Source organism: Siphateles boraxobius, unplaced genomic scaffold (assembly GCF_051911475.1).
Source record: "Siphateles boraxobius isolate OS27281-9 unplaced genomic scaffold, OSU_SipBor_1 35, whole genome shotgun sequence".
In the NCBI taxonomy this organism is placed as follows: Eukaryota; Metazoa; Chordata; class Actinopteri; order Cypriniformes; family Leuciscidae; genus Siphateles; species Siphateles boraxobius.
Genome location: NW_027508975.1, coordinates 8,248,577 through 8,274,277, shown reverse-complemented (window position 1 = coordinate 8,274,277; position 25,701 = coordinate 8,248,577). Strand labels below are relative to the sequence as shown.

The 25,701-nt window shown below is 39.3% G+C and overlaps 1 protein-coding gene across 10 annotated transcripts in view; it reads left to right on the top strand.

Moving 5' to 3' along the window:
- The window catches only part of runx1t1 (RUNX1 partner transcriptional co-repressor 1), an 80,893-nt gene that overhangs the window by 48,532 nt on the left and 6,660 nt on the right, over positions 1–25,701 (top strand). For 6 of the 10 annotated variants that reach the window (XM_077196211.1, XM_077196216.1, XM_077196208.1 and 3 more), the window contains 8 exons: positions 8,115–8,252; positions 10,380–10,621; positions 12,257–12,346; positions 17,345–17,526; positions 19,653–19,903; positions 20,832–20,929; positions 22,111–22,312; positions 22,549–22,617. In XM_077196211.1, the coding sequence (XP_077052326.1) occupies positions 8,115–8,252; positions 10,380–10,621; positions 12,257–12,346; positions 17,345–17,526; positions 19,653–19,903; positions 20,832–20,929; positions 22,111–22,312; positions 22,549–22,617 (1,272 nt within the window). The remainder of the gene's footprint in view (positions 1–8,114; positions 8,253–10,379; positions 10,622–12,256; positions 12,347–17,344; positions 17,527–19,652; positions 19,904–20,831; positions 20,930–22,110; positions 22,313–22,548; positions 22,618–25,701) is intronic. The other 4 variants (XM_077196210.1, XM_077196209.1, XM_077196214.1 and 1 more) reach the window with 1 other exon arrangement.

Below are 25,701 nucleotides of genomic sequence, written 5' to 3'. Positions count from 1 at the left end.
TTAAGAGGAGGAATGATTCATATGTCTGTTGTAATCCAGAAATAACATCTCGGTTGGGTGTGCTGAGGAATGAGCCCGACGGAAGAGTACAATCTCTTTAAATATCGGAGTGCACAGGTTGCCGTGTGCTGCGGTTGGTGGTTGGGTGGGTTGGTAACTCTTGAGTGAGCACAGACTGATGCAGGTCCCTTCAGCGCGCGTCATTTGATGGGATGGAATGGAACGTTGGCACACCACCTGGCGCCGGCCAAGTGGGGCTCATGAAAACAACTGCGCCTGGGGAGAAGCCTTGAAAAGTGAGGGCTCGGGGAGAGAGTGAATGAGATGGAGAGGAAGAAGGAGATCCAAAGGGACAGGCTTTGTTGCAGGGAGAATGAGCGGAATAAGTGATGGGAATGAGTTCCAGGAGGGTGGGGGCATCCATACATCTTCCCTGTCAAGCTGGCAGGGTTTGATGGGCCACGCTCTGTGCGCCGTTCCATCTGGCGGAGATGATTGCATGGTGCATCGGCGTGCACAAGTTCATAATGTATTCATACCGACGCACAACGCGCTCTCCCAGTTCACCCTCGGCCTCGGATACCTGAGACGGCGTCTGAATTACAATTATCCAAAGAGTCGATGTTCTCTCTCTCTCTCTCTCTCTCTCTCTCTCTCTCTCTCTCTCTCTCTCTCTCTCTCTCTCTCTCTCTCTCTCTCTCTCTCTCTCTTTCTTTCTCTCTCTCTCTCTCTCTCTCTTTCTCTCGTTCTTACCACATTACTGACTTCACCATCTTTAATGTACGGTGGCTCTAAAGCGCAGCAGCTGGTTGTAATGCCACCTTCGTCTTCTTCTTTCAAGGCGCTATCTGTCCCACGAGATGTCTCCTGTGAAAGGTGCTCTCTATCTTTGCCTCCCTCACCTCATGAACCTGATCTGATGAGCGCGAGGCCACTAAAAGCAGCCGTCTTGTCAGCATAATGCGGCTGATTGGCTTCCTGTGGCTTTTGCACGTCATGCCACTCATTACTGGTCACAGGTTTTCTCAGAGGTGAAAAAACAATTTTCCAATGGAGAGAAATCCTCCCTCAACTTCCTGCAAACACAACTGTGGGGATTTATGCATTGCTGCAGGCACTACAGAAATATAAGGCTGAATCATCACAGCAGATTAGGTTTCACAAAGCTTCTAAACTAAGTCGCTAAGTGAATAAGCAAGTTTAGCTGGCATGTGGGAGAATGAATGTAGTTTCAACTTTACCGTTTTCACAGTGACACAAAAGTGGAGATGCGGCTATGTGATTATGATTTTAAATTCATTACGTCTTTGCACACGGGGAGGTCTGCTTCAAAAACATCCTAGGGTTTCTAATATGCAACAAGAAAACGAATGAGATGATTCGTGACCTTCTTTTTCCTCATGTGTATGTGTACACAGATAGCTGTTTTACCCACCCTGGAATGAGTCGAACATCACGATCACTTGTGCAGTGAGTGATGTAAGAGACATGCAAGTCGAGCTGTGTGTGTCAAACATATGATTTTTCTCTGATTGTTTTGGGTCATGTTATCAGAAGAAAGGATCTTATGCAGGATGCATGTATGAAAGGAGCAGAGCAGACTGATGGATAAAAGACTGATGTTGATTGATAGAATACAAAAGTACAGGCTTGAAATTAGCTTGAAGCTTATAATATTTTAAACCAGAAGTGTACTTTGTTTTGTATTTCTGTGTAATATTCTATGTAGATTGTATAATATCCATGAAACAGAGTTGTTTTTGACTCAAAAGGGTAAAGTAAATGTGTAAACCATCATTTCGTGTTTACAGAAAACCTATGTAGTGTCACTTGTTCAGGCATGTTTATTATAATTATTCAATATAAATAGTTTTCAATTCAATAAGAAATCCATTAAATAGCCAAGATTTGCTCTTTTATTCACCTTCTTAGAAGACAGTAGAAATAGACAGCATACACGGCTGACTGTTTAGATCGTGACGAACCGGCTAACGGACCCTGAAGGATGTGACTCAGTTCTGCACCAAATCACGCTGGTCTTTAATAGTGGTCTCTTAAAAATAGTGTGAACATTTGCAATTCCTCTTTGACTTCTGTTATTTGTTTGTGCATGCAAATTAGTGATTTAAGCACAAAGATATAAGGAGAGAGGCTAGGAGAGCCAGTCACGTCCTAGCAAGATATTCACTGCCACTGTCGGGTCATGAAAAATGACCAGGCGTGGAGTGAAGATGAGCGAGTCTGTGCTTTCTAATGCTCAGTTTGGTGTGCCGTTTAATGGCAATCCATATTACTCGAGAGCTCTTTTGAAAAGCAATAAAAGACCTTGGCGAACAGGAAAATGGAAAGCACTTCATCGTCCTTCCTGGGAGCCACATTAAATCTCTTGCTGCATCAATATCCGTGGTGGCCCGCCTAATATTCATCTGTGACGCTCGCCTGCCAATTTCCCGTTTTGAAAAGCCAGGTAACTGCCAAACAAATGCACTCTGTGCGTTAACTCTGCACAGATTAACTTTATGAAATCAAGGCAGGATGGATGTGCACTCTGGTATGTTTTTGAGCCTGTTTAAAATGCAAAATTGCTTCTTTTCCACTCCAAGAGGGAACTCGTTTGAATTGAGTTATGCATCTCTTTTTTTCCTACAGCATATTTGCGCAGTCAACCACTTTTAGGTGGGTTTAATGCTGCTCTTGTACAATGCATTTTTTATTGGCAATCATTTTCGCTTTAACTAATAAGAGATCAAATATATAAATTGTACATATGTACCCTGCATTCCATATGTATGTAACACCTAGATTTTATTCTAACACTCTTAGTCTAATGGATATAGTGAGATTATAAAATAGTAGAGAACACTTTCATCTGAATATGCTTTAATTCTTTTCTTCAGATGGGTTTTTACAGTCATTGATTGTACTTGATGCGGAATTCATCCATCCTGCCAGTATAAAAGTGAGATGTATTATGGTGATTATTATTCCACTCAAACACGGGTTGACACATACTATAGGAAGTGCAATGCTTTTAAGTTGTCTGATGTGTAATATTTCAGCAGAAAATAGTGAATGAAACTTAATGGATATGTTGTGCTGACTAATGGACGACGTTCCACATTTACACCACTTTTTCATATTTCTTCTTCCTTCCTGTGTCTTCCAAGGGGTCAGAATCTTAGCGTGCATGTCGGCATGCTTGTGAACATGCACATAAAAGTGTGCACACAGATTACTGCCTATTCTATACCTCCTATCATCCATTTCTGTTCGACAGGTAAGGAGAGAGGATGAGGTTTAGACGTCTCAGGGTTGTTTCTCTTTTCCCAATTCCCAATCCAATCCCAACTTTGACCCAGATGTTAATCCTCAATTACACATGTAGATCCACAAGCTGCTTTTTAGGTTGCCCTGGGCTGCTTCAGAGACCAAAGCTGAATAAAAGCCTTTCCCGTAGACCTTATCTTTCTTGGACAATTAATATATATATTTTCACAATTTTATATGATATTTTCCAATTATAATAATCTGACAGGCATATTGGTTTAAAATAGCTTTCGCACTAGAGCTTTGGCTATTTTATTCATTTCAAACTTGTACGGTGGCTCTCATAAATTATAGTGCCTGGACTTGTCACGTTGTTAACATTTCAAGGTAATAACTAACCCCATACTGAGATTTTAATGTTGAATCAAGCCACTTTGCTTTGCCTCGTCCCTTTCACTGACTCAAGAATCTTTCATTTCTATCATTGTGTTTTTAATGAATATCATAGTCCAAATGCAGAGTTGCCTTATTAGATATAATTATGTTTCATTACCAGCATTGGTTTTTCTATGTAGTCTGTCCATCATCTCTTCATTCTTTATATTATTTTCTTTTTCATTTTATTTAGCCTATTTTTTTTTTTTTTGTCAATACAGCTACAGAACTGTTTATCGGTGTAGGTGTGGAATAAAGACCCCTGCTTATTAGTCTGTCATAAAAGGTTAGCTCAGGCTGGGATAGATGGATTGGTCCCTGTGTAGTGTTTAAAGCTTGAGCTTTGTTTTTAGCACAAGTGACTTTTTATGAATTTGGGAAAGGCTTGAGAGTGCATGTATGGGGCAGATTAAGCCTGACACATATGTTTAGGTTCTGGTGCACACATACAGCCATAGAGGTGCCTGTGGAATGGGAGCCATTCGTAGCTGAAATTCCCACCCTTTTTATCACTTCTGCTTCCTGGTCAGACTATCCTTGTCTAAGTGCACCCACCTTTCTTTTTAGATTATTCTGCAATGTGTACATAGCCAGTAAGACAATAGCTGATATCTCTAGCTGTGAAACATCTTTAAAGGGATGTACAGCCGTTATTAACAGGCTGTATTTAATATTCGTCTGTGGAGTAAGACATGCTGAAAAGGGAGTGGTTAGAGAAAGAGAATTGGAAAGACAGGAGCCCCTGCTGTTATCAGAGTCTAGGGCACACACAGGACAGTTGTAATCAGGAAAGTCAGGCTACATGTCCCAGACGTAGGGCGGCTGCTCGCCCTGACACACAATGTTCCCACAGCTGGTACAACGCGCACATACATGTCTGTCTATATGTAAGAAAGAGAGGGTACAAAGGTTTTGATGGGTCAGTACTAGGGGTGGAACGGTACATGTATTCGTATTGAACCGAATCGGTACGGGCGTCACGGTTCGGTGCATGAATTAACACGGAGAATACACGGTATAAAAATAAATAAAACTTGCATGCAAATTAATTAATGTAATGCGGAACTACTGTTAGATACACGGGTCCTTTAAGGACACCTAATCTGTTGCCCTGCTAGGTTTGTTTACTTTAGCCTGCCTCCGCAGCGCAAGCCTCCGCTGACCGCGCGCGCGCCTTCCCAAATGGACGGGGCATTTATACTTTGCGCTCGCCGGTGTACTATTCTTTGAAACGAAAGTGTGCGACTCGGTGTAATTGTCCTCTAAACCATCAGGAATCAGTGGTGAGAAGTAAGGTACACTCGTGAATGTTTATTTTAGTACTTTAGTGCTCTACTAACACTTTAGGACACCCAAACCACACTACTAAAAAATCGTGTAAAGCAGTAAACCAGATTATTCCTTGTGACATTAGAAAAAAAATGGATATGAGAACGTAACCTACAACTACATTAATGTTATCTTACATATTTTCTAAACATTTTTATTTAGTTTTGTGAACCTTTTTATAAAACATGGCCATTTATTTTTATTTAAAGGGCTTATGTCTGCTATTGTTGGCTCATTTTGTTAATGTAAGCAACTAATTTAGATTCATGACCTGGGTGTAAAAAATAATAAAATAAAAATAATTGCCTTCTGCATTTTTGTTTTGATTTTCCCTCCATTGTACCGAACCGTGATGTCTGAACCGAGGTATGAACCGAACCGTGACTTCTGTTTACCATTCCACCCCTAGTCAGTACAGATGCTGATATTGTAAAACAACTAAAATGAATTTGCTATCATAAGTCTGATAGATAAGCAGACTTTTAAGGTTCACTGTTATAGCAACTAAAGGACACTGTGACCGCAGCTTTAGTCATGATCTTCTGAAGTAAAAGCTATCTAGATGTCATGTTGTGTCTTGTGTACAGTCATATCTAGGGTTTTGAAGAACAAAAAAAGCATGCTCTCATGCCCTAAACACCATCAGTGTCGCTGCTCATAACTTTTATTTATATATGTTTTCATTTTAATTTAGTTTAAGTTTAAGTCATTTGTTATGTGCTTTTGTCATTTTTGATTTTTACATCAAAATTTGTTGTCAATTTTGTCATGTGGTTATAGGAACTAAGTTATAGGAACTAGCCACCAGGGCGGTCTTATTATATCTTTTAAACATAATCATGTTTCGCTTGGTCCCTTCAAAGTCGCGTTGGATATCCTCCTTTAGAAGTCACTGGACTTCGGCGTCGGCCCATCTATCACTGTTTTCCATGTTCGTGAATCGTGAAGTAAATAAGACAGTAAACTGGCGGGTGCTGGTGTTTCATGTACGTTCGGCCAATCAACGCACACTTACGTCACTGATAGTTCATATTTTGCTGGGTTAGACCCTACTCTTAAGTAGGAGTTAATTTAGTCCCCCAAGAAGGAGTTCCTATAGCTAAACTATAGCTAATACCAAAAAGTGAGTACTTCCGCAAATAGTTATAGGAACTATGAAAAGGTTCCTCTGGTGCAAAAGCTCCTATAAAATTCACATTTTAAGGAGCTATGATCATACTCAGAGCTATGGGTTTATTCAAATTCTTAAAGACGTGAATGATACTGCAAATTATGCGGTTTATTGAGGTATGTAGGTATGCACCGAAATGAAAATTCTTGGCCGAAGCTGAATAATAATGAAATGCTTGGCCCGAAGGCCGAATACCGAACGCGGTGTTTCACATGTTTTCCATTTATTTTGCCAATTTTTTCACCATTGCATTTAATTAAATAGCCTAGTAAAAATATGCTTTTTACTATTTTGTCTTGCTTTTCAGAGAAAAAAAAATCAAATTGCAAAAATACAATTTATTTAACACTGCATTTTATTTAACATTCCAGCAGATATTATTTAAACAAAGCACAATATAACTTAACATAAATAAATTATTAAAGTAAAAAATATATTTTTATTTGGCCATCTTTGAAGCCCCCCTTCTTGAATAGCCTATGTTAGGCCTATAACTGACTGCTGAAAGAATGTAACTAAAAAAGGGCATTGAAAAGTGCAAAAAAATATGGATGAACCCACAACAAATGAATAACTGTCCTATAACTTTTGCGATTTACATACACTTTATCGTGGGCGTTTGCATGGATTTGCCTCAGATCATTTGGGTTTCAATATAGCGTGCGCTCTCATTGGCGATTAGCAGATAAGGAGTTGAGAACGACTGACATCTCTCTCTTTTCATACAGATTACATAAACAGAGAATATTTGTTTTCGTTTTGAATTAGATCATTTAAAAGTAGACACTTAAATGATTATAAAGTTATATTGCCTTTGCCTGTGTGCCAAGTATTGGCCGCGTTTTGTTTAAGTTTAGAGACGTGCTCCAGGAAAAAAGTTAACGGAGACGGAGAGGCAGAGAGCATACCCTGTTTATTTTCTTTATATTTTACAAAAGCACAGTTTTGTTTTGATTGTAAGTGTACACAAGTAGACATTTTTAACAGTATTTTTTCATATTTCTTAAGTCGGTATGACCATAAATGACGGAGTATTTATGTCTATTTTGTTGCTATATGAAAAAAATCCAGCAAAACGCGCCGGCGCGTTTGTCAACAAAAGACCCTTTAGTGCAGCAAGTAAGGGTACAACGTCTGCCACAGATGCATCAGAGGAGCTTCTCTTGTGTTATCTGCTCAAAGGGGGCATGTTTGCTGCATTTATAAAGCACGCGCCTCTCACTCTACGCTGGTTACTATTTGATCGCGTCATCAAAAACGTCATTGTTCGGTCAAATTTATTCAGTCTTTTTACTTATTCGGCCGAACATCGAAAGTGCTTTTTTGCTATTTTTTGCGAACATTCGGTGCATCCCTAGTATGCTATTGTTTTTCAGATTTTTTATATTTTTGGATGCCTTGGCAACTAACTGACACAAAATAAATTGAAGTTGAACCACCTAGCAATGATCTAGAAACCACTCACAAACCCTAGTAACCGCATAGCAACACATGATAACACCTGAGAATTGTGACTGTGAGTTTTGCACATGCAAGCAAATATACAGTGAAAAATGTACTTATTTCTATTATTCTTAACCATATTCGAGTGTAGAATGGGTTGACTGACTTTTTAATCTAGAAGAACAGGTTACTTTAGACATTACATGTCTGTTGAAGATGCTGGAGATCTCTGTGGGGTTCCTCCAGATTTCTGAAACGTTTTAATGAGAGTATTGCCGGTGTCTTTGATCATTAGGGAAATGATGACAGCTGGAATTTGACTGGTGTTACTATCTATGAACTCTCTAAAGGCGTGTATCGTGTATGTAGCTATGTGTGTATATCTTACAGGAGCTCAGGTGCTGTGGAGAGGCAGCTGTTGGGATATCACTGAGGTCTCACAAGAACTGTTCCACTTTTTCTTTTGCAGATCGTACTGAGAAGCGGTCCACCATGCCCGACTCACCTGCTGATGTGAAAACACAGTCCAGGTTAACTCCGCCCACCATGCCTCCTCCCCCCACCACACAGGGAGCTCCCAGGACCAGCTCCTTCACCCCAACTGCATGTGAGTACTTGTACAAAAGGGCTGCTTTTACTTCACGACCACTGAAAAAAAGTATGTTCTATATAGTATTAATGTGTGTTGTATGAATGTTATCTGGAAGTACTACGTGCATTCGCCATGTTGTCATTATCATGTGACCTACCAGCGCCAATTACGTCGCTTCACTACCATTCATAAATCGTCTCCTGTGACCTCATGGGAAAGTCCATCGTATGCACACTTCAGATTCTCGACGGAAGAAGTATTTCATCCGGGTACGTTTTGCCTACTCTTTTATGAGTACTGTGAATTCAGACACTTCTTTTGTCACAAACTGTTTTTCGCCTACTATACAGTATAGTAGGGAAGTATGTGATTTCAGATGTTTGGCCTATACATCAACACCACGACAGAAAACCAATGTGTCTGAATGCCACAAAAGTATAAAATATTCACAAATATTTTCATAGCAAACCTTTTATACAAAATCCAATTCTGTTCTTTCTTGAAAATAGTGCATACCTAAATACATTTCCAGCATTCAAACTCTTTTAACCAAGTCAGCCTAGGCAGACCATTGCAGTACAAATTTTTTTTTGCATTTGCTTTACGGAGAGGGCGTTTATAGAGATGCATTATTTCATTTTGAAAAAATGATATTTGGACTTCCATTTTCATCTTCCAGCATTTTACAGTTTGCGATATGCCAGAATTGTTGACTAGTTGGTTTAAAGGAGATGCTCTTACAGCAACTCAGTCAATAAATTATACTAAGTCAGGTTTGTGTCCAATGGAGAGAAGTACAGGAGCTTTGGAATTCCTGTCATATGCATATGTAGAATCTTGATTTGTGCTTTGGGTGCATTTGTTGACAGCACTACTTTTATGGTTAGACCATATGCAACTACTTGATTGGATGTTATGTGTTCTAAACAAAACTTTGAGTGTGAGGTGAGAATTTCCAAAATTTTGGCTCTGAAATATTATTCTTTAAATGCGATACTCATACACAAATATCAGAGATAGTGGAAAGACAACTTAAATCATCCTAATTAATACAACTACTACTGTGTTTTATTTAAATAACTCCTTTCTAATGCTCAATGTTACAAAAAAGTAGAAAAATATGACAATACAAAACAAATGCAGAAACAAGAAACACAGAACACAGAACAAAGATTTCAAAAGTATAGTGGTAAAATTATTCAAGGCTTAAAGGCAAACTTGTTGACTAGCCATTCATATAATCTTTTAAAGAATATGTAGTTTTGCACTCCCCTTATTACAGCCGACATGAGTTCCCCTCGTCTTCTGACCTGCAGATTTTTGCATCGGCCCGCTGGCTAATGCCACAAAGAGCATCACACATGGCAGCTCAGGGGAGCGCAGGAGTGGCTCACTATCAAAGCCGTCCGTGCCGCAGCCTCCCAGCACCATGTCAATGTAATTGAGCAGTGGTGTGCCGTCAGCAGCAGTAACACATTCCTCTCTCTGATGTTACATCCCTAAAAACAGATCAGTTGGACTCTGCAATTAGCGCTTATGAAAAAAGAGACAAAAAGCAAGCCGGGTCTGAAGCAATACGGAGCCTTTTTAAAGGCAGACTCTAATTATACATTCTGAAGGTTTAACAAAGCAAACGCTTTGATTTCCCCTCCATGTAATTGTTACCAGATGCAGCTCAAGTATCTCGTTTCTGTTCTGTTGGAAGGAGGCCAGGCAAACGAGGCTATCACGCAGCCTAATCTCATTAGAGAGACGTTGATTCCAAGCTGCATCCCTCCGCCGCGTATGTTTCTCATCGTGGCACGGGGGGCACTCGACCACATGTCTTCTCCTCCTCTGGACTTAATATGTCTGATGTATGGAAGCAAGAACGCACTGCTTCCTTCTCAAAGCTGCCGTGGCTGATTCAAAACAAATGTTCCACTGTCACAAGAGCCTCATTCAAGCACCGTCAGTCACAGGCGTTCATACGCCAATGTCATTTTTGACAAAGGATCCTCTTGCAGCTTATTTTTGTGGAATGTTCCTGGCAGTGTTTAATATGAATCTTTTGGGTCTAGATCATTCAATACGCTTGGGTTAAAAATAAATGCCAACGATCTCTTTGTGGCATGTAGGAAATAATATGTTTCTGTTTTCCAGTAACGAATGGCACCAGTCACTCTCCCACTGCACTGAACGGAGCTCCATCTCCACCCAATGGCTTCAGCAATGGGCCTTCATCGTCATCTTCATCCTCACTGGCCAATCAACAGCTGCCGCCGGCCTGTGGAGCAAGGCAGCTCAGCAAGCTCAAACGCTTCCTCACAACACTGCAGCAGTTTGGCAATGACATCTCACCTGAGATAGGAGAACGAGTTCGTACGCTGGTGTTAGGACTTGTGGTAAGTCTGAAAGCACATACTCTGTGGCTAAAGTCGGCATGAAATTAAGATTCACCCAATCTATTGCGTAAATACATGTTATTGATCTTATTGTGAATGATTCATCCGTGTATTTTTTTTATTTTTTATCAAAAAGTCAAAACTCGATCTTAAAGTGAAACAACATTTCTGCGCTGAGGTATGCCAATCATGTATTTGGCAATGTATTTTGCTTAAACTCTGCCCCTGCAAGCTCATGTTCATCTGCCTCTGTTTATGAGTACACATCTCAAAATCCAATCAACTACTTATTAATTGAACTGTGCCCTAATTTCATTTTTTCCAATAAGCCATTACACTTGGATATACGTCACAATAAAAGAAAAGAAAAGATCTGCCACTACTTCCATTTTATCTTGACCTTAATGAGGATTTTCAACCGTGTATTGTGTATATTGCAATAAAAGTCTTTAAGAAATAAAAAAGTTTCTAGTGATCATTGTGTCTCCTGAAAAGTTTACAGACAGTCAAAAATTATTTGTTTAGCTTTTTTGTCACTAAGTCTAATTTGCCTTTCATCATAGCAAATAAAGGCTTGTCCAACAGAGATAAATCAAATGGAACACATCTGTTGCCAAGGATAACAACATAGCTGTGAGGAAAAAAAGATCCACTTGACTAGATGTGCACCATAAGCTGTGCCACAGCATTTTTTTCATTAATATGTAGTTATGAACTAAACAATGGTGAAATAGCTGTCTGTACTAGAGGAGGGCTGCTTTAATTAGCGATTCCAAAGGAAAGCTCTTTTTTTCGGCAGGCATTTGTTTATTTTTCGCTGTGTCTACACGCAGAGGCTTCGTTGTGTCCCCTTGGCTTCCATGGCTCTTTTTAATTCGCTCCCCACTCTGCCTTATTGAAAAGAGTGACACACTTAATTAGCGCCGCCGATGCTGGAGAAAAGCTCAGGAGGCTTTCTGGCTGTCAAAATAGGCCGCTGCAATCTGGCCGAACAGATGTAAGCTTAATGTAACAAAATTCAGGTCTGGGAAAAGAGGGGAGAAAAAAAAAAAAGCCTGTGTATTTTTCTCAAATGTATAACTCTCCGCTCTGCTTCCCATCCTTCCTTCCGCTAGCTCTCTTGGAAATAACGTCTAGAAAATTGAAAATGGTGTCCTATCAGTCCTATCAGTCTGTTAAAAGATGATAGAGCAGAGAGCCGGAGGCATAGAAATTAGTCATTTCTTTTTTCTTTTTTTTTTACACTGCCAAGTTTAACAGGGGTAAGATATATGTCAGTTCGTTAGGGAACAAGACACGTTTTTTTAAAGCTGCATATCTTTGATGTTTATGCCATGTTTTATCTCGCAGAGCAAGCTGCGTGGTGTAATACTGCATCTGTAGTTGTGGTTGCCGACGTATTTATGTGTTTGTTGATGCAATGATGATGCGGTCAGTGCGTGCACATGTAAAAGCCACCAGATCAAACTTCCCCATATGAGGCCTTTCACCACAGCCATCCATATGCCTCCCATTACAGTCTTCAAATCGTTCAATCTTCAGCAGGATATAGTTTTGCCTCCAATAAGTAATATTATCACATAATGTTTTCCACATGTATTCATGCGTGCACCGTCTTTTTTCCTCTCCCTGCAGAACTCCACTCTAACCATTGAGGAATTCCACTCCAAACTGCAAGAAGCGACCAACTTCCCACTCCGACCTTTTGTCATCCCATTTCTGAAGGTATTGCACAAGCAATCTGGAAAACATTTAAATGAGGCACAGATGTACATATTTCCCACAGCTCTTGATTTTATTGAATTTTTTTCATCCCTCACTTTTAAATGGCCTGAATGGATACATGGTTTCCTCATGAGCAAAGAGGCATCAGGTTTCTTGGTCACTGGGACCTATTTTATAATTTCTCTTTGGAAATACATGATGTGAACCCACATTACTCAGTGTAACAGCACCATACTAATACATATAAACCATACTAATACTAATAAACCATATTAATACATGATTAACTGACTGTATTTTTCTATGTACATTTCCGAAATGCACTTTCTGTAAAGCTGCTTTGAGACAATGTGTATTGTGAAAAGCGCTATACAAATAAATTTTGATTGAATTGAATTGAATACGGGACTGTCCCACAGCACAATGTACCATTTATTCATACGTGTCGATGGGCGCCCTTGTTCGACCGTCACTTTTCTCACACGCTGAGTTTCGTAGGGCAGGGCACATCTGAAACCATTACCACAGTAAGGCGATCTGTTATCTGGGAGAATATCAACCTTTGCCCTCTCTGCCGCCCATTTGTCACTACGGCCCTTATTTCATTACAGTTGAATGTGTTTCTGGGCCTGTTTATGTTGGAGCACTTAACACGAACCGTTCAAATAAACACTGCATATTATTCTTTTGACTAAGGGAAGTATTTGAATTACACATAACACATTTTTGTATCGCATTATCATGTTCGAGATTAAAGTGATTGTAGCCTGCGGAGCGAATGTATAATTTGTTAATTTATGACATATGTAGCAAATAGACATCAGCGCTTGATAGAGATTAAATTCTCATGAGCTTTGATCCATATGGTGACTGCTGTATCCATCCACCCTCAATCGTTCGCCATTCGTTTTCATCTGCTAGTAAGTGACAGCTATTACGCATCAACCTACCCGTTCCCCTCCCTCTTTGTCTAACCTTCACCCCCTCCCCCTGTTCCTCCCATCTTTCTCTCGCGCTCTGCTTTCCTCCGTCTACCTTTCCATAATAATAAAATAAGCGACCGGTGGAGATGCATCAAATCTGTGTTGTTTACTCCATTAGATGATGATAGAAACGGGTTCTTCGGTTTGATGCGGTCTCCGTTCTCGCGCCGTGCGGTTCGAAGGCATTTCATCTTGTCCACTGCTTGTCCTGGCTGGCTCTGTCGTGCAGAAATTGGTCCCATTAGGGGTTGCGCCGATCGCTGACGGATGCAGAGAAGCATACAGGGACACTTCCCTGACTCGTTCGCTCTCACACAACTCCACACCATATGGTTACTGTATCATCCATTCAGGAGGGGTGGTATCAAAGATGCAACTTGTGTTTTTTTTCTCTCTCCCTCTCTCCCTCTCGTCTAATTTTAGTGGTTTTCCTCAAAGGAGCCTTTAATGACAAATACCATATGGCTGTGGGAACAGGGGCTTTTATAAGCGTGCAGAAGCGCAGCTGCAACAATGTGCATTAGCAGCATTTTTTCATTAGGCTAATGTTGTCTAGCGACCCTCCCGTCAGAGTTGGGTTTTGCGGGGAAGTGTTTACAGGAAGGGCAGCGTGCATAACGCTAATGATGTAATCCGAATTTGATGCCAGCTGACGGCCTTTGTGCTGATGGCTTTTGTTTATGATTTCTCCAAATGGATTCCTCATCAGATAAATTTGTAATATTTAGCCGCTGTTTCGTTCAGCAGTCTCCATAAAGCCTGTAAGCACATGTGTTCCTCTGCGGCTCTGTGCCTCATTGCTCGGAGACGTACTCAGCGTGGCATAGTCGGCGCTTCACCACATGCTATCAGTGCAGAGGAAGTGAGGATTACATATACATGGCAAACTCCTTTGCGGCTTGTGTTTGATATGCTGGTTTCCAAATAGCTGTGTGCTAATGGACCACACAGGAGCTGGAGAACACACTCAGACATAATCGAAGCAAACGTCAAATTATTGCATGCTTATAAAGCTACAGGATTGCATTAGGCTTGGGCGGTATCCAAATTTTGATACCGTCAAACCTCCTCCCTATTTTACCGGGGTATACGGTATTACCGTGACTAATTAAAAATTATGACTTAAGCCTCAGACAGCGTCACCAAACTGTTGGCTTGTGCCTACACCGTTCAGAAACTGAAAACCCGATCGGGCAAAAAAAAAAAAAATCAAGGCCAACCCGTGCACGTTGTGTCTGATCCCGGCTGACGGCATTAAATGTAATTATGAGCCGGAGCCCTATTTAGACTCGACTATTTTTAATACGTGGGCCGTTATAATATGGTGGCGCCAAATAATTTTTTAACCCAGGTGCTGAGGGGGTGGTAGATATAAATACTATTTATAAATGAGCAAAAATGGGACACTTAATAATATTTAATTATTTTAATTATGACAATTAAAGTGTTCATTTTATTAATTAATTTAAATTAAATTAACAAGCAACAAGCAAGAAGTGCATTTGTAAATCCAGTGACACGCGTCCATTGATTTTTATTAATACAACTTTTCTGTCAGTGCTGCAAAGATTAAGTTGACGATCGCCATCACCTAGTGAACGCGCATATATAGAGATAAATGCAAATCATGGATTACATAATCAGAAGGTATAGGCTAGCCTTTTTCTTTTCGTTTTGAATTGTTTCGTTTAAAGAAATTGACGATTGATATCTCCATAGTGAACGCGCATATAGAGAGAAATGCACATCATGGATTAAGCAGAGAGTATGCTGCCTTTATTTCTTTTCCTTTTGAATTGTTTCGTTTAAAGAAATTGACGATTGATATCTCCGTAGTGAACGATAGAGAGAAATGCACATCATGGATTACATAATCAGAGAGTAGGCTTGCCTATTTCTTTTCGTTTTGAATAGTTTCGTTTAATGAACTTGATGATCGCCATTTTCGTATGAACGCGCATAGAGAGAAATGCACATCATGGATTAAATAATCAGCGAGTGGCCTATTTCTTTTCGTTTTGAATTGTTTCGGTTAATGAAATTTCAAGCTTTATTTAGATATAGGCCTATCTGTCATGTCTGTGAGACATACACTGAGTCTCGGTTAATTTATGATGAGATTTCAATGCAAGTGACCGCGGCGCGCCAGCACACGATCATGTCATGATTATGTTGTATGCTATATTTGATTCTTATTTATTAAATCCAGGCAAACGGTTGATAAAAAATTATTAAAATTAAGATACAATTTATACAAAACGAAATTCACTTTAAAGAAAGGCCTTTTACAAAATGAAACTTAATTAAGTGGTCAATGTCTGACTCCCGATACATCCCATCTTACTCGTGCTCTTCAGTTTTCATTATCAACGTAAAAAAAAATAACATTATAATATTTTAACAAATATAAACTAATGCGCTTATTTAATGAACTCGGGGCAAAATGCATCCTCGCAGCAGTGAGTGGGTGGTTGTTTCGGAGATGCGACATTAGGTTAGAGGTGTTTCCATCTCTCGCGGTCACCTTTTTTATTGCAACATTTACAAATTGCCTCGTCAGTATTTACCGCCTCTCCCTTCTCTCTCTCTCTCTTTCTCCTCCACACTGTCACTTGATGACAACTACATAAGCATTTTTAGGCATTGAATAAATGATATTTATATATTATATATAAGTGCCGGTAATGACGGTATTGAAACTGATACTGTTGCTATTTTAAGACCCCGAGGTATACGATATTACCGTAATACCGCCCAACCCTAGATTGCATTATAAAAAATACATGATAATAAAATTGTTTTTTACCGTCATTATCCAAAATGCTTTTATATAGAATTGCACACAACGAAATTAGACGTATGCTTACTATTTTAAGCATAAAATCACTTAATTTTGATTTAAAAAAATCAGAAAACTTTATATCTTTTGTCATTTTGTTCAAGCAAATGTATCTTGATATAAGAATGTGTATATATTCATACTAGAAAGCAAGACAAAAATATTGAGTAAGAAAATACTTTTTTTTACAGTGTACATAAAGCACTCCGTGAGCAGCTGCTATATGTGAACTGCCACTAACTATGAGGGCCTCCATTTAATAAAAGTCTAAGGTCATTTAGGGTCAAAGCAATTTCACTGCCTCTGGTAATTATCACCATAAACTACTAACAGACCATTACCTCATACAGCTGGCGACCAATAGGTCCTTTATAAACAATCTCAATCATTATCATCATTAAAATGAATCAAAAAACTTTTATTTATTTACCTGTTTCATGATTATTATCTGTATCGTGACCAACGACTATTTTTTTCTGCCACGCTTCCTTTTAAGTCTATGCTTTCATTTTGCTTCGTTCAATATTCATACAACGCACTACTCCTAATTTTAGCCATTACATCACTGAAAAGGCACACTGTGAGAGTACACTGAAAACAATTCCAGAGCTGAAAATATGTTTGATTATAGCCTTAGATCAGAGTCACAGGCCAGAGAGAAAGAAAGAAAGAAAATAGACATTATCCTCCAACTAACACCTTGTGCTGTTTAGATGCTGCAATAGTCCGACTTTTGCTGGATGGGGATTCACAAAAACCTTTCATCTGCCGTGAAAATGCTCCTCCGTGTCTTTGAAGTGGCGAGGCCTCCGAGTGCTTTCAGAGAAAGCCAAGCCAGCTAGTAATCATGACGGAGATGCAGAGGAAATGAGACAGAAAGAAAGCGAACGTTGCCCACCCACCCCCCCACCTCCAAACCATCTGCTTTGAAGATGTCACTTTCTATGTTGACCATTATTGCTCATATCGAAGGCCCAGGGCACTAATGCATGTTTCAGGTCACAATAGAGTGCTGCTCAAAACGGCACGAGAGTGTCTTTATTTTGGAAGAATGTACCTGTAATGATAATAATGAGTAAACAAAAAACGGTGTTTAGAGCCTCTGGCTGTGGTGGACAGACAGCTTCATAGTGTCACATCTGCTCAGCACAACCTGACCACTATCTCCCCCTACAGGCCAACCTTCCGCTACTGCAGAGGGAGTTGGTGCACTGTGCACGGCTGGCCAAGCAGAATCCAGCTCAGTATCTCGCCCAACATGAGCAGCTCCTGCTGGACACAAGCACCACGTCACCCGTCGACTCTTCTGAACTCTTGATGGATGTCAATGAGAATGGCAAGAGAAGAACGCCTGACAGGTAAGCTGAACTGTAAATTGACATCAATCAGTCTTGTAGTTTTGTTGGTATTTAGCCAGTCACACTGTTTTAAGAAACATACAGTTTTATTTGGTTTGAAACAAAAATACAAATTTATATTTTTCTATAATTTACACAATTATAGAAAAAATACATTTATATTATTCTTTATCAAAAGATAGAATATTTTCAACAAACTAATTAATGTTTCCAGGGCTAACAGAAGTCGTTCTGACAGTTTTCTGTCCGATTTATAACACAAAACCAAATATTTGCGAGGAATAAAAACACACAATCAATGAGTAGTAGTGACAATGCAAACTTTCTCACGTTGGCCTCAGGTCAGTGGGCCTTTTCTTACTTGCTTAAAGCTCATAGTATTTAAAAATAGTATTTAAACAGCTGGATAGATGTAGAAATGTTGCAGCAGGTTATGAGTGTCTATATTGTCATGCGTCATTTGGATATAGTCCTTAAATGGAGCAGAACCTTGAGAAACCAGACACATCTGGAGAATGCAGTCAGATTCTTTGGAGACTTCCTGTTGAGATGGACATGAGTGAGAATTAGCACTGTAAAGCAAATCTACACTCTGTGGACTGAGAGAAAAGATTAAAAAGCTTTTATATATCAGTTTACTTCACTCCCAGGAGCTCAGAATTATTTCCACTTTTAAGTGAAGATACTTTTTTAATATGCTATCTTATATGAATACATATCAGCCCAGGTCCCTGTGGATATTAGAATATACAGCTCTCTTTTATCTTTCCTTCGATCCTTTTTTTATGTAATACCTGCATTTTTGCGTGAGCTCTAATGTATGGCTAGGTGAGCCTAGGGACATGGCTGATAACACATACAGATGAGACTCAGCTCAGATACGGCTGGCTAAGCGCTTCTGTTTCTGCTTAGCTCGGCTTGGCTCGTCTCGACTGTCCACGCTCAGAATGAGGAGGTGCAAGAGAGAGAAAAGCAATATTGGAATTTGAAAGGAAGCTATGCTGTCCTTAATCACAGAGTACAATATGCGGTCACTTCAGTCTGATTAATATCAAAGGAATCAGGAAAATACAGCTACGGAGAGGAGCGCATCCCACAATGCAGTCTTAGCACGCTCTCCTCATTTAGAAGAGAAATGTGTGCCCAGACTTATTTGAATAAAATATTCCATTGTGCTGCACGACCCATATATATTTGAAAAGCAAAAAGAAAAAAAATAGTGTTTTCAAAATGAGGTTCAAATTCAGTTCACAGCTTTCGGTGATCCACAAAAGTCATAAACTGGGATTTTAAAATGCTTACACCCAAGGACTATCTTACTTATATACACTACCGTAAAAAACAAAGAAAGTTGTGGGTCGGTAAGATTTTTTTCAAGTTTTTAAAAGAAGTCCCTTTTGCTCACCAATGCTGCATTTGTTTGATAAAAAAAAAACATAACATAATATAATAAATTAAAAAAGAGATCCAAAAATACATGTTTTGTAGATGGTACAAAACAAGATGGAGAATCACATGAAAATCACATACAGTACCTGAATCAGAGACACAAGTCCATGAAGAATGGATAGAATTAGAATTGGTAATAAAATGTATGAGACTGGGGTAAAATAAATGCAGCTGTGTTTTGGAGGTGTGGGTGGAGAAGAGAGGTTGCATTGAGGAGCATATGGACGGTGATGAATGCGCATTAGCAGCTCATAAAAGCGGCTCATTAGGAAGTTCAGTCTCTTTCAGAGGTAACCGAGGGATGACCAACTGACGACACACACACACGCACTGTGACTTACACGAGTACCAGCATCTGCGAACACCTGGACCTGTGAAGCATGAAAGTGAAGGGCAAAGCAATGTGAAAGCACCAGGGTTTAGGTGCGCTGAGTGAGTCCTGTAAGTGCACATCTCTTATGGTCCTCATGCTCTGTCAAGACCTCTTTTTACGAACAACAAAGTGCTCAACGGAGGCATAGTGGCTGCTTTTCTACTTAGCACATTATTAGATGACAGACTCTTACTGCCTCAGGAGCAGTTTCACATTCTCCCTCGACATGAATGAATGCACATTACAGTCCAGCACTTCTACTTCTTTCCTGTTCCTCACTCTGGAATCTTCTTTCTTATTCCAGAACCAAAGAGAACGGCTTTGAGCGGGAGCCGCTCCATCCCGAGCACCCCAACAAGAGGCCCTGCACTATCAGTCCCGGCCAGCGTTTCAGCCCCTCCAACGGGCTGTCCTACCCGCCCAACGGCCTGCCACACCCCACCCCGCCCCCTCCACAGCACTACCGTCTGGACGACATGGCCATCGCACACCACTACAGAGATTCCTACCGCCACCCCAACCACCGCGAGCTCCGCGACCGCCCTCGGCCTCTGGGTAAGAGAGGGCAGATTACAGCAGCATCTGGGGACCGTCATTAATAAGAGCGTTACTGTGCTGTGAAAGATTGTTAGAGCTTGAGACATGCAATATAAGCCACCTTCTTCACGGCTACTGTCACCAATTCCTCCAATCCTTAAACTTTATGAATAAAATATTCCATTTTCATGTGAGAGCCCTATAAATTTTGAGGGTAAAAAACAAGTTTCAAATAAAATGAGGCTCAAATTCAGTTTATGCTCTTTAATAGACCCCAAAAATATAGAAAGTCATGGATAAAAGGACTTTCTTAGAGGAAAATTTGCTTGATAAAACTGTAAATTAAATGCATAGTAATAATAATAAAATAATGATAATTTACAAACCATATATTTAAATATCCATATATATTATATAAAATAAATTTCTCAAATTAATTGACAATATAAACAATATGAGCCCCATTCTCCAAGGCTGAGCTTGCCAATGCCTCAAATCCTCAAAAGTCCACTGCATGCCGCTCAGACTCTTAGAAGTTAAACCAGGCGAGGCTCAGTTGGATCAGAAACATAAACTCTTTTAAAAATGATTTGAGGTTCACATAAAGCCAACTCGCCATATCAGGTTTAAATGTGCTAAAAATACTCAAGCATGTTAGCCAGTGATATATGCACAAGATATGCATGAGCCTGGCAGCTCTGGTGTGGTGTGGAGAGAGGGAGAAAGCATGCCTGCAGGCAGCACGGGAGAGCGGAGTGAGGGATGAGAGCATGTGAGGAATGAAGAGTGTGTGAGCGATGGAGGATGTCAGGAAGCGGGTGAGCTATGGCTGTGAAACAGACGGGCACGACGTGCCGCTGAGGGCAAGCAAGAGAAATGGAAAACCAAAGCCCAAATAGTAACACGTTTAACACTTGCTCTCTCTCTTTCTCTCGTTCTGTGTCAGGGATGCACGGCAGCACACGCCAGGAGGAAGTCATAGATCACAGGCTCACAGACAGAGAATGGGCAGAAGAGTGGAAGCACCTTGACCATGTAAGAAAAGTAATAACATTTTTTATTACTATTCAAAGTGTATGTGTGTGAGAGAGAATGAGAATGAGAGAACATGAGAAGTGTTTGCTAGTCATTTCTGTGTGTTTGCATGTTTGTTTGTTTTGTTTGGTTTTTGCTTTATCACAAAAGCACTTCTTGACAGCAATGAGATTATATTGAGCTCATTCTTCTGTTTCTCATATCTTTCACAAAATGAGCAAGATCCTGAAGTCGGGTTTAACATGAATGCAAACTTCAAACTTCATTTCAAGATCAAAATTTGTGAACAATTGCTTATTTGTGATAAAAAAGGGTTTCAGGAGAAACATATGAGACAGTTGTCATTTAAAGGGATAGATCACCCAAAAATAAAAATTCTGTCATCAGTTACTTACCCTCCATTGACAGCTACGCAACTACCACTTTGATGCTTCAAAAAGTTCATAAATAGATTGTAAAACTAATCCATATCAACTGAGCGGTTTAGATTATAGGATGAACAGATTTCATTTAGGCTTTTATTCACATAAACATTAATCAGTGAACATTAACAGAAGCTCAACCGAACCTGCTTGACGCGTGAGAACAAACCTTATTGGTTCTTGCGGAAGCTCAAACGTGCTGCGTAACACGAGAATGAACCTCATTGGTTCTCACACATCAAGCGAAAATGCTTGAGCATCCGTTTAACATCTATATCTTCATCATATAAAGCGATTTGTCTCTCTTCAGAAAATTTGGACTAACCGCTCAATTCATAATGATTAGTTTTACGATCTCTTTATGAACTTTTTGAAGCATCAAAGTGGTAGTTGCGCAGCTGTCAATGGAGGGACAGAAAGCTCTCAGATTTCATCAAAAATATCTTCATTAGTGTTCCTGAAGTTGAACAAAAGTCTTACGGGTTTGAATCAACATGAGGATGAGTAATTAATGACAAAATTAAAATTTTGGGGTGAACTAACCCTTTAAGTTGTAGTGTCTCCTGAGGTAAAAAAAAAAAAGCAACCACTGGTCATTAACTTTTTTTCAATGGATGGCATCAGTGTTTTTATGACTTCAAACATAAAGATGTGTAAGTGAGTGTTCAATGTAAGCCTTTTAAAATGATATTTTTTTATCTAAATTTGGTCAATTGTATTTAGAGAAGATGTTGTGTTGGTAACACTCTGCCTGCATCTCCCCCACAGCTCCTGAACTGCATCATGGATATGGTGGAGAAGACACGTCGCTCGCTGACGGTGTTGCGGAGGTGTCAGGAGGCCGACCGGGAGGAGCTCAACTACTGGATCCGTCGTTACAGTGATGCTGAAGACCTTAAGAAGACCAGCAGCACCAGCAGCAGTCAGTCCCGACAGCAGAGCCCCGCCAGCCAAGAAAGCAATGCTTTAGGTAACACATATTCAGCACAAGATGTGGGTTTGAGACGTCTGCATCACCCAGAAAGCATCACGTCCTATTTCCTACATCTATTTGATATGTCTGACCTTAAAAAAAGAACAGATTTACAGTTGATTTAACAATTGTCTTGATGACAATATGGTAATTTATCTGTTATTTTGACTGGGAAAAATTGCTGTCTATTAAGTTAATTGTAAATGAAGTGTCCTTTGTTTTCTCTTTTACAGATATCCATAGGGAGCTCCTTCACAGGCCAGTGTCTGGATATGTACCTGAAGAAATCTGGAAGAAAGCCGGTTAGCATGCTGTCTTTGTCACTTTTTTAAACATGTACACATACTCATAAGCACAGGGTGGAAAATCAAAGCTAAATTATTCACACAGAGCTCTTTCAAAGCCTGTCTGTGATTTAAAAGCTCTCTGAAATTCAATCAGTCAGTCAGTTAGTTATCTGTATGCAGAACTGCAGTCAGGTAGGAACCTGGTCGGTTTCACACCAAACTCGGGGGGGATCAGGGGGGGAAATTTAATGCACAACAAATTATGTACATATAGTTGCAGTTTTAGCTCTAGGCAAAATCATAAAAAAAATAATGCACAAATAAAAAAAGGACAATAAATTAACCCACATTTATAAATAAGTGAATAAATGATAAATAAAATATAATTCATTAATTAATATGTTTTTGACAGATTAAATTCAGTTTAATGCTTTTGAAAATAAACATAGAATTGTTTTCCTTTCATGCACATTTGTGGTGTCAATAAATATAGAAAAAATATATATTCTTTTAAAAAATAGCATTTTATTAAAAATTAAAAGGTTTTGTCATCATGCATTTACATTTAAAACCAACATTAACAAAAATATTCATAAGAAGGTCTTGGAGCTCTAGAGTGCGTTTTGAAATGTCTGTCTGTTTTTGTGGCATTTCGTTTGACTCCTGTGATGTCCCTGAGTCTTGTGTGGGGCAGTTCAGTGATTGGCTTTCACTGGAAGCACCTCTACGCATTCCAACAGTGATGTCAGATCATAAAGCTCTTTTATTGCTCTGGCTGAACAGGACACATAAGTGCTCCCAGCCTTTACAGCACTTCAGCACTCTTGCCATTAGCTGTGCAACAGGCTCTCAGCTCTCCACGGCACTCTGTTTTATCACAGCAGAGGAGCTGGTTAAAAGACGTATAAAGATATTAAAAGGCTTTGTTTAAAGAGCAGTTGATCCGTGTGAAATATGACAAGTGATGGGTTCTGTAATAGCAGATTGTTTACCTTGGCTTCGGCTCTCTAATACACGACAGACGCATCTGCTAAAGCAGTTTGTCTTCACTGTGTGGTCTTACCAAAGGCTTTATAAAAGCAAACAAACTTTGCCATGAAAATGACGATACAAAAGACGCTCTAAGACCGCTCGTTTCAGCTAACACACTGCCTTTGAAACACAACGGTGGTAGTAACACCCTAAACAAATCCCCGCAGATTGAAATTCCATCTGAATGGTGAAGTATAGATGCAGTAAAACATATTAGGGAATGTGGTGAATTTTCCGTGACCTCAGCCCATCAAGAGGACGACTCTGTGCACCAAACCACCATGGTTTTACAATTCAGTCCAGTCTTGATTAAAATGTCCCTGGCTCTATAATACTTCATATTTAAGATTGGGGTCTGCTCAACCACAGCCATCCATTTCTGAAAAACAAGAGACTGCCATGACAGTTTAGTCTATTAAAACTCCTTAAGAATAGTATTTTTCGAACTCTTTCCCAACCATTGACGGGTTTTCATGTTATGCGGTAGGGGGCGCTATTAGACATCTTCTGAAAGAGTACAGAATCTTCAGATCAAAAGACATCTGAAGAAGAAGCAGAAACAAGTGATAGCATGTGTAAGCAGATGCATATAAAAAAATATAAAAAAGTAATCATCAACATTAAACAGCATATAAATCAAAACTGCCTAATGTTACCAAATGAAATGTTGACCCAGGACGAGGTATAGGACTGTGCAAGCTTTTGAGGTGTTGATGGAAGCGATCTATACCATCTATGTTTTGATCATCATTCTGAATCCGATCCAAACGTAGTCTTTGAGATAAAAACGATTTTTTTGCTCAGAATGCATGAAGCTAAAATTAAAACTTGCTAGAATTTTTTGTTTGTTTGTTTGTTTGTTTGTTTGTTTGAAAGCAGAGGGTCTGTTCTTTCTTTCTTTTGATATATTGCATGTTCAGATTGTCATACAACAAAATATTCTTGGGGCCATGAAACTTATGCGAAAATGATCAAAAATATAGTTAGTAGGATAGTTAGGGATAGTTCACACATAAATGAAAATTACCCCATGATGTATTCACCCTCAAGAAACTAACCCTTTAATAGTCAAGAGTCAGAACTGCCTTAAAGTCTTCATAAGCGTAAGAGGTGAATGTCCTTTTTTTTTTTTTTTTTTAAAGACTGTGTACAGTAGATGATGAATATTCAAACCCTTTTCTCACACAGTGCCATATCCTGATCAGCATGGTCCTTTGGGGGCGCAATTGAAATGCATAATTTAAATATAAATTGCCCGATTTGCATATGCAATTAGTCAGGCTGCAGCCTTGAACAATGAAAACAAACAAACACAAAAAATCCCTAGTCTGCTCTTGAGATGAGTTTTCTTGCCAGAAGTATTTACGGTTAATGGGATAACAATGTAAAAGTAGAGATAAAGTGCAAGTTCAAGGAAATACATGTATACTTCATTGGGAAAAATATCAAGGATTACCTGTAATCTGTCTTGTGCACTACAGTAGAGTCTTTGGTTTGAGGCTAAACAAAAGCATTCCATTCGTGTTTATTTGTATTCAGCAAACACAGAAAGTCATCTGAGCCCATTCAAATAAAAATGTATGTTCCTAATTAATCCCCAGATTAATCTCTCAGCTGCTTTTGAACAAAACAAACCAATAGGATCGATTAAACAACGTAAAAATTGTTTAATTAGCTGAGTTACTTTGAATACAAAATGTCAGATACTATTGTTTTTAAATTAGAATTTGGATCTATTCATTTTAATTATTAGGTAAGTGTATTTTATAGTGGTGTAACGATACCCTCATGTCAAGATTCGATACATATCACGATACTGAACTCACGATACAATATTATTGCGATACTTTAAGAAGTATGATGAAAGGTTAACAAAAAATCTGTTGATTTAAAATGCTACATTTGGTATTACATTGGGGGTGGAGATGAATAGGCTTGGACTTGATGCTGTTAATCCATTGCACAGGACAATGGTGACACCAGATACAGATTGTCACTATCCACGATACATATTGCATTTTTGTATTGCGATATATTGTGACACAATATATTGTTACATAATCTTGA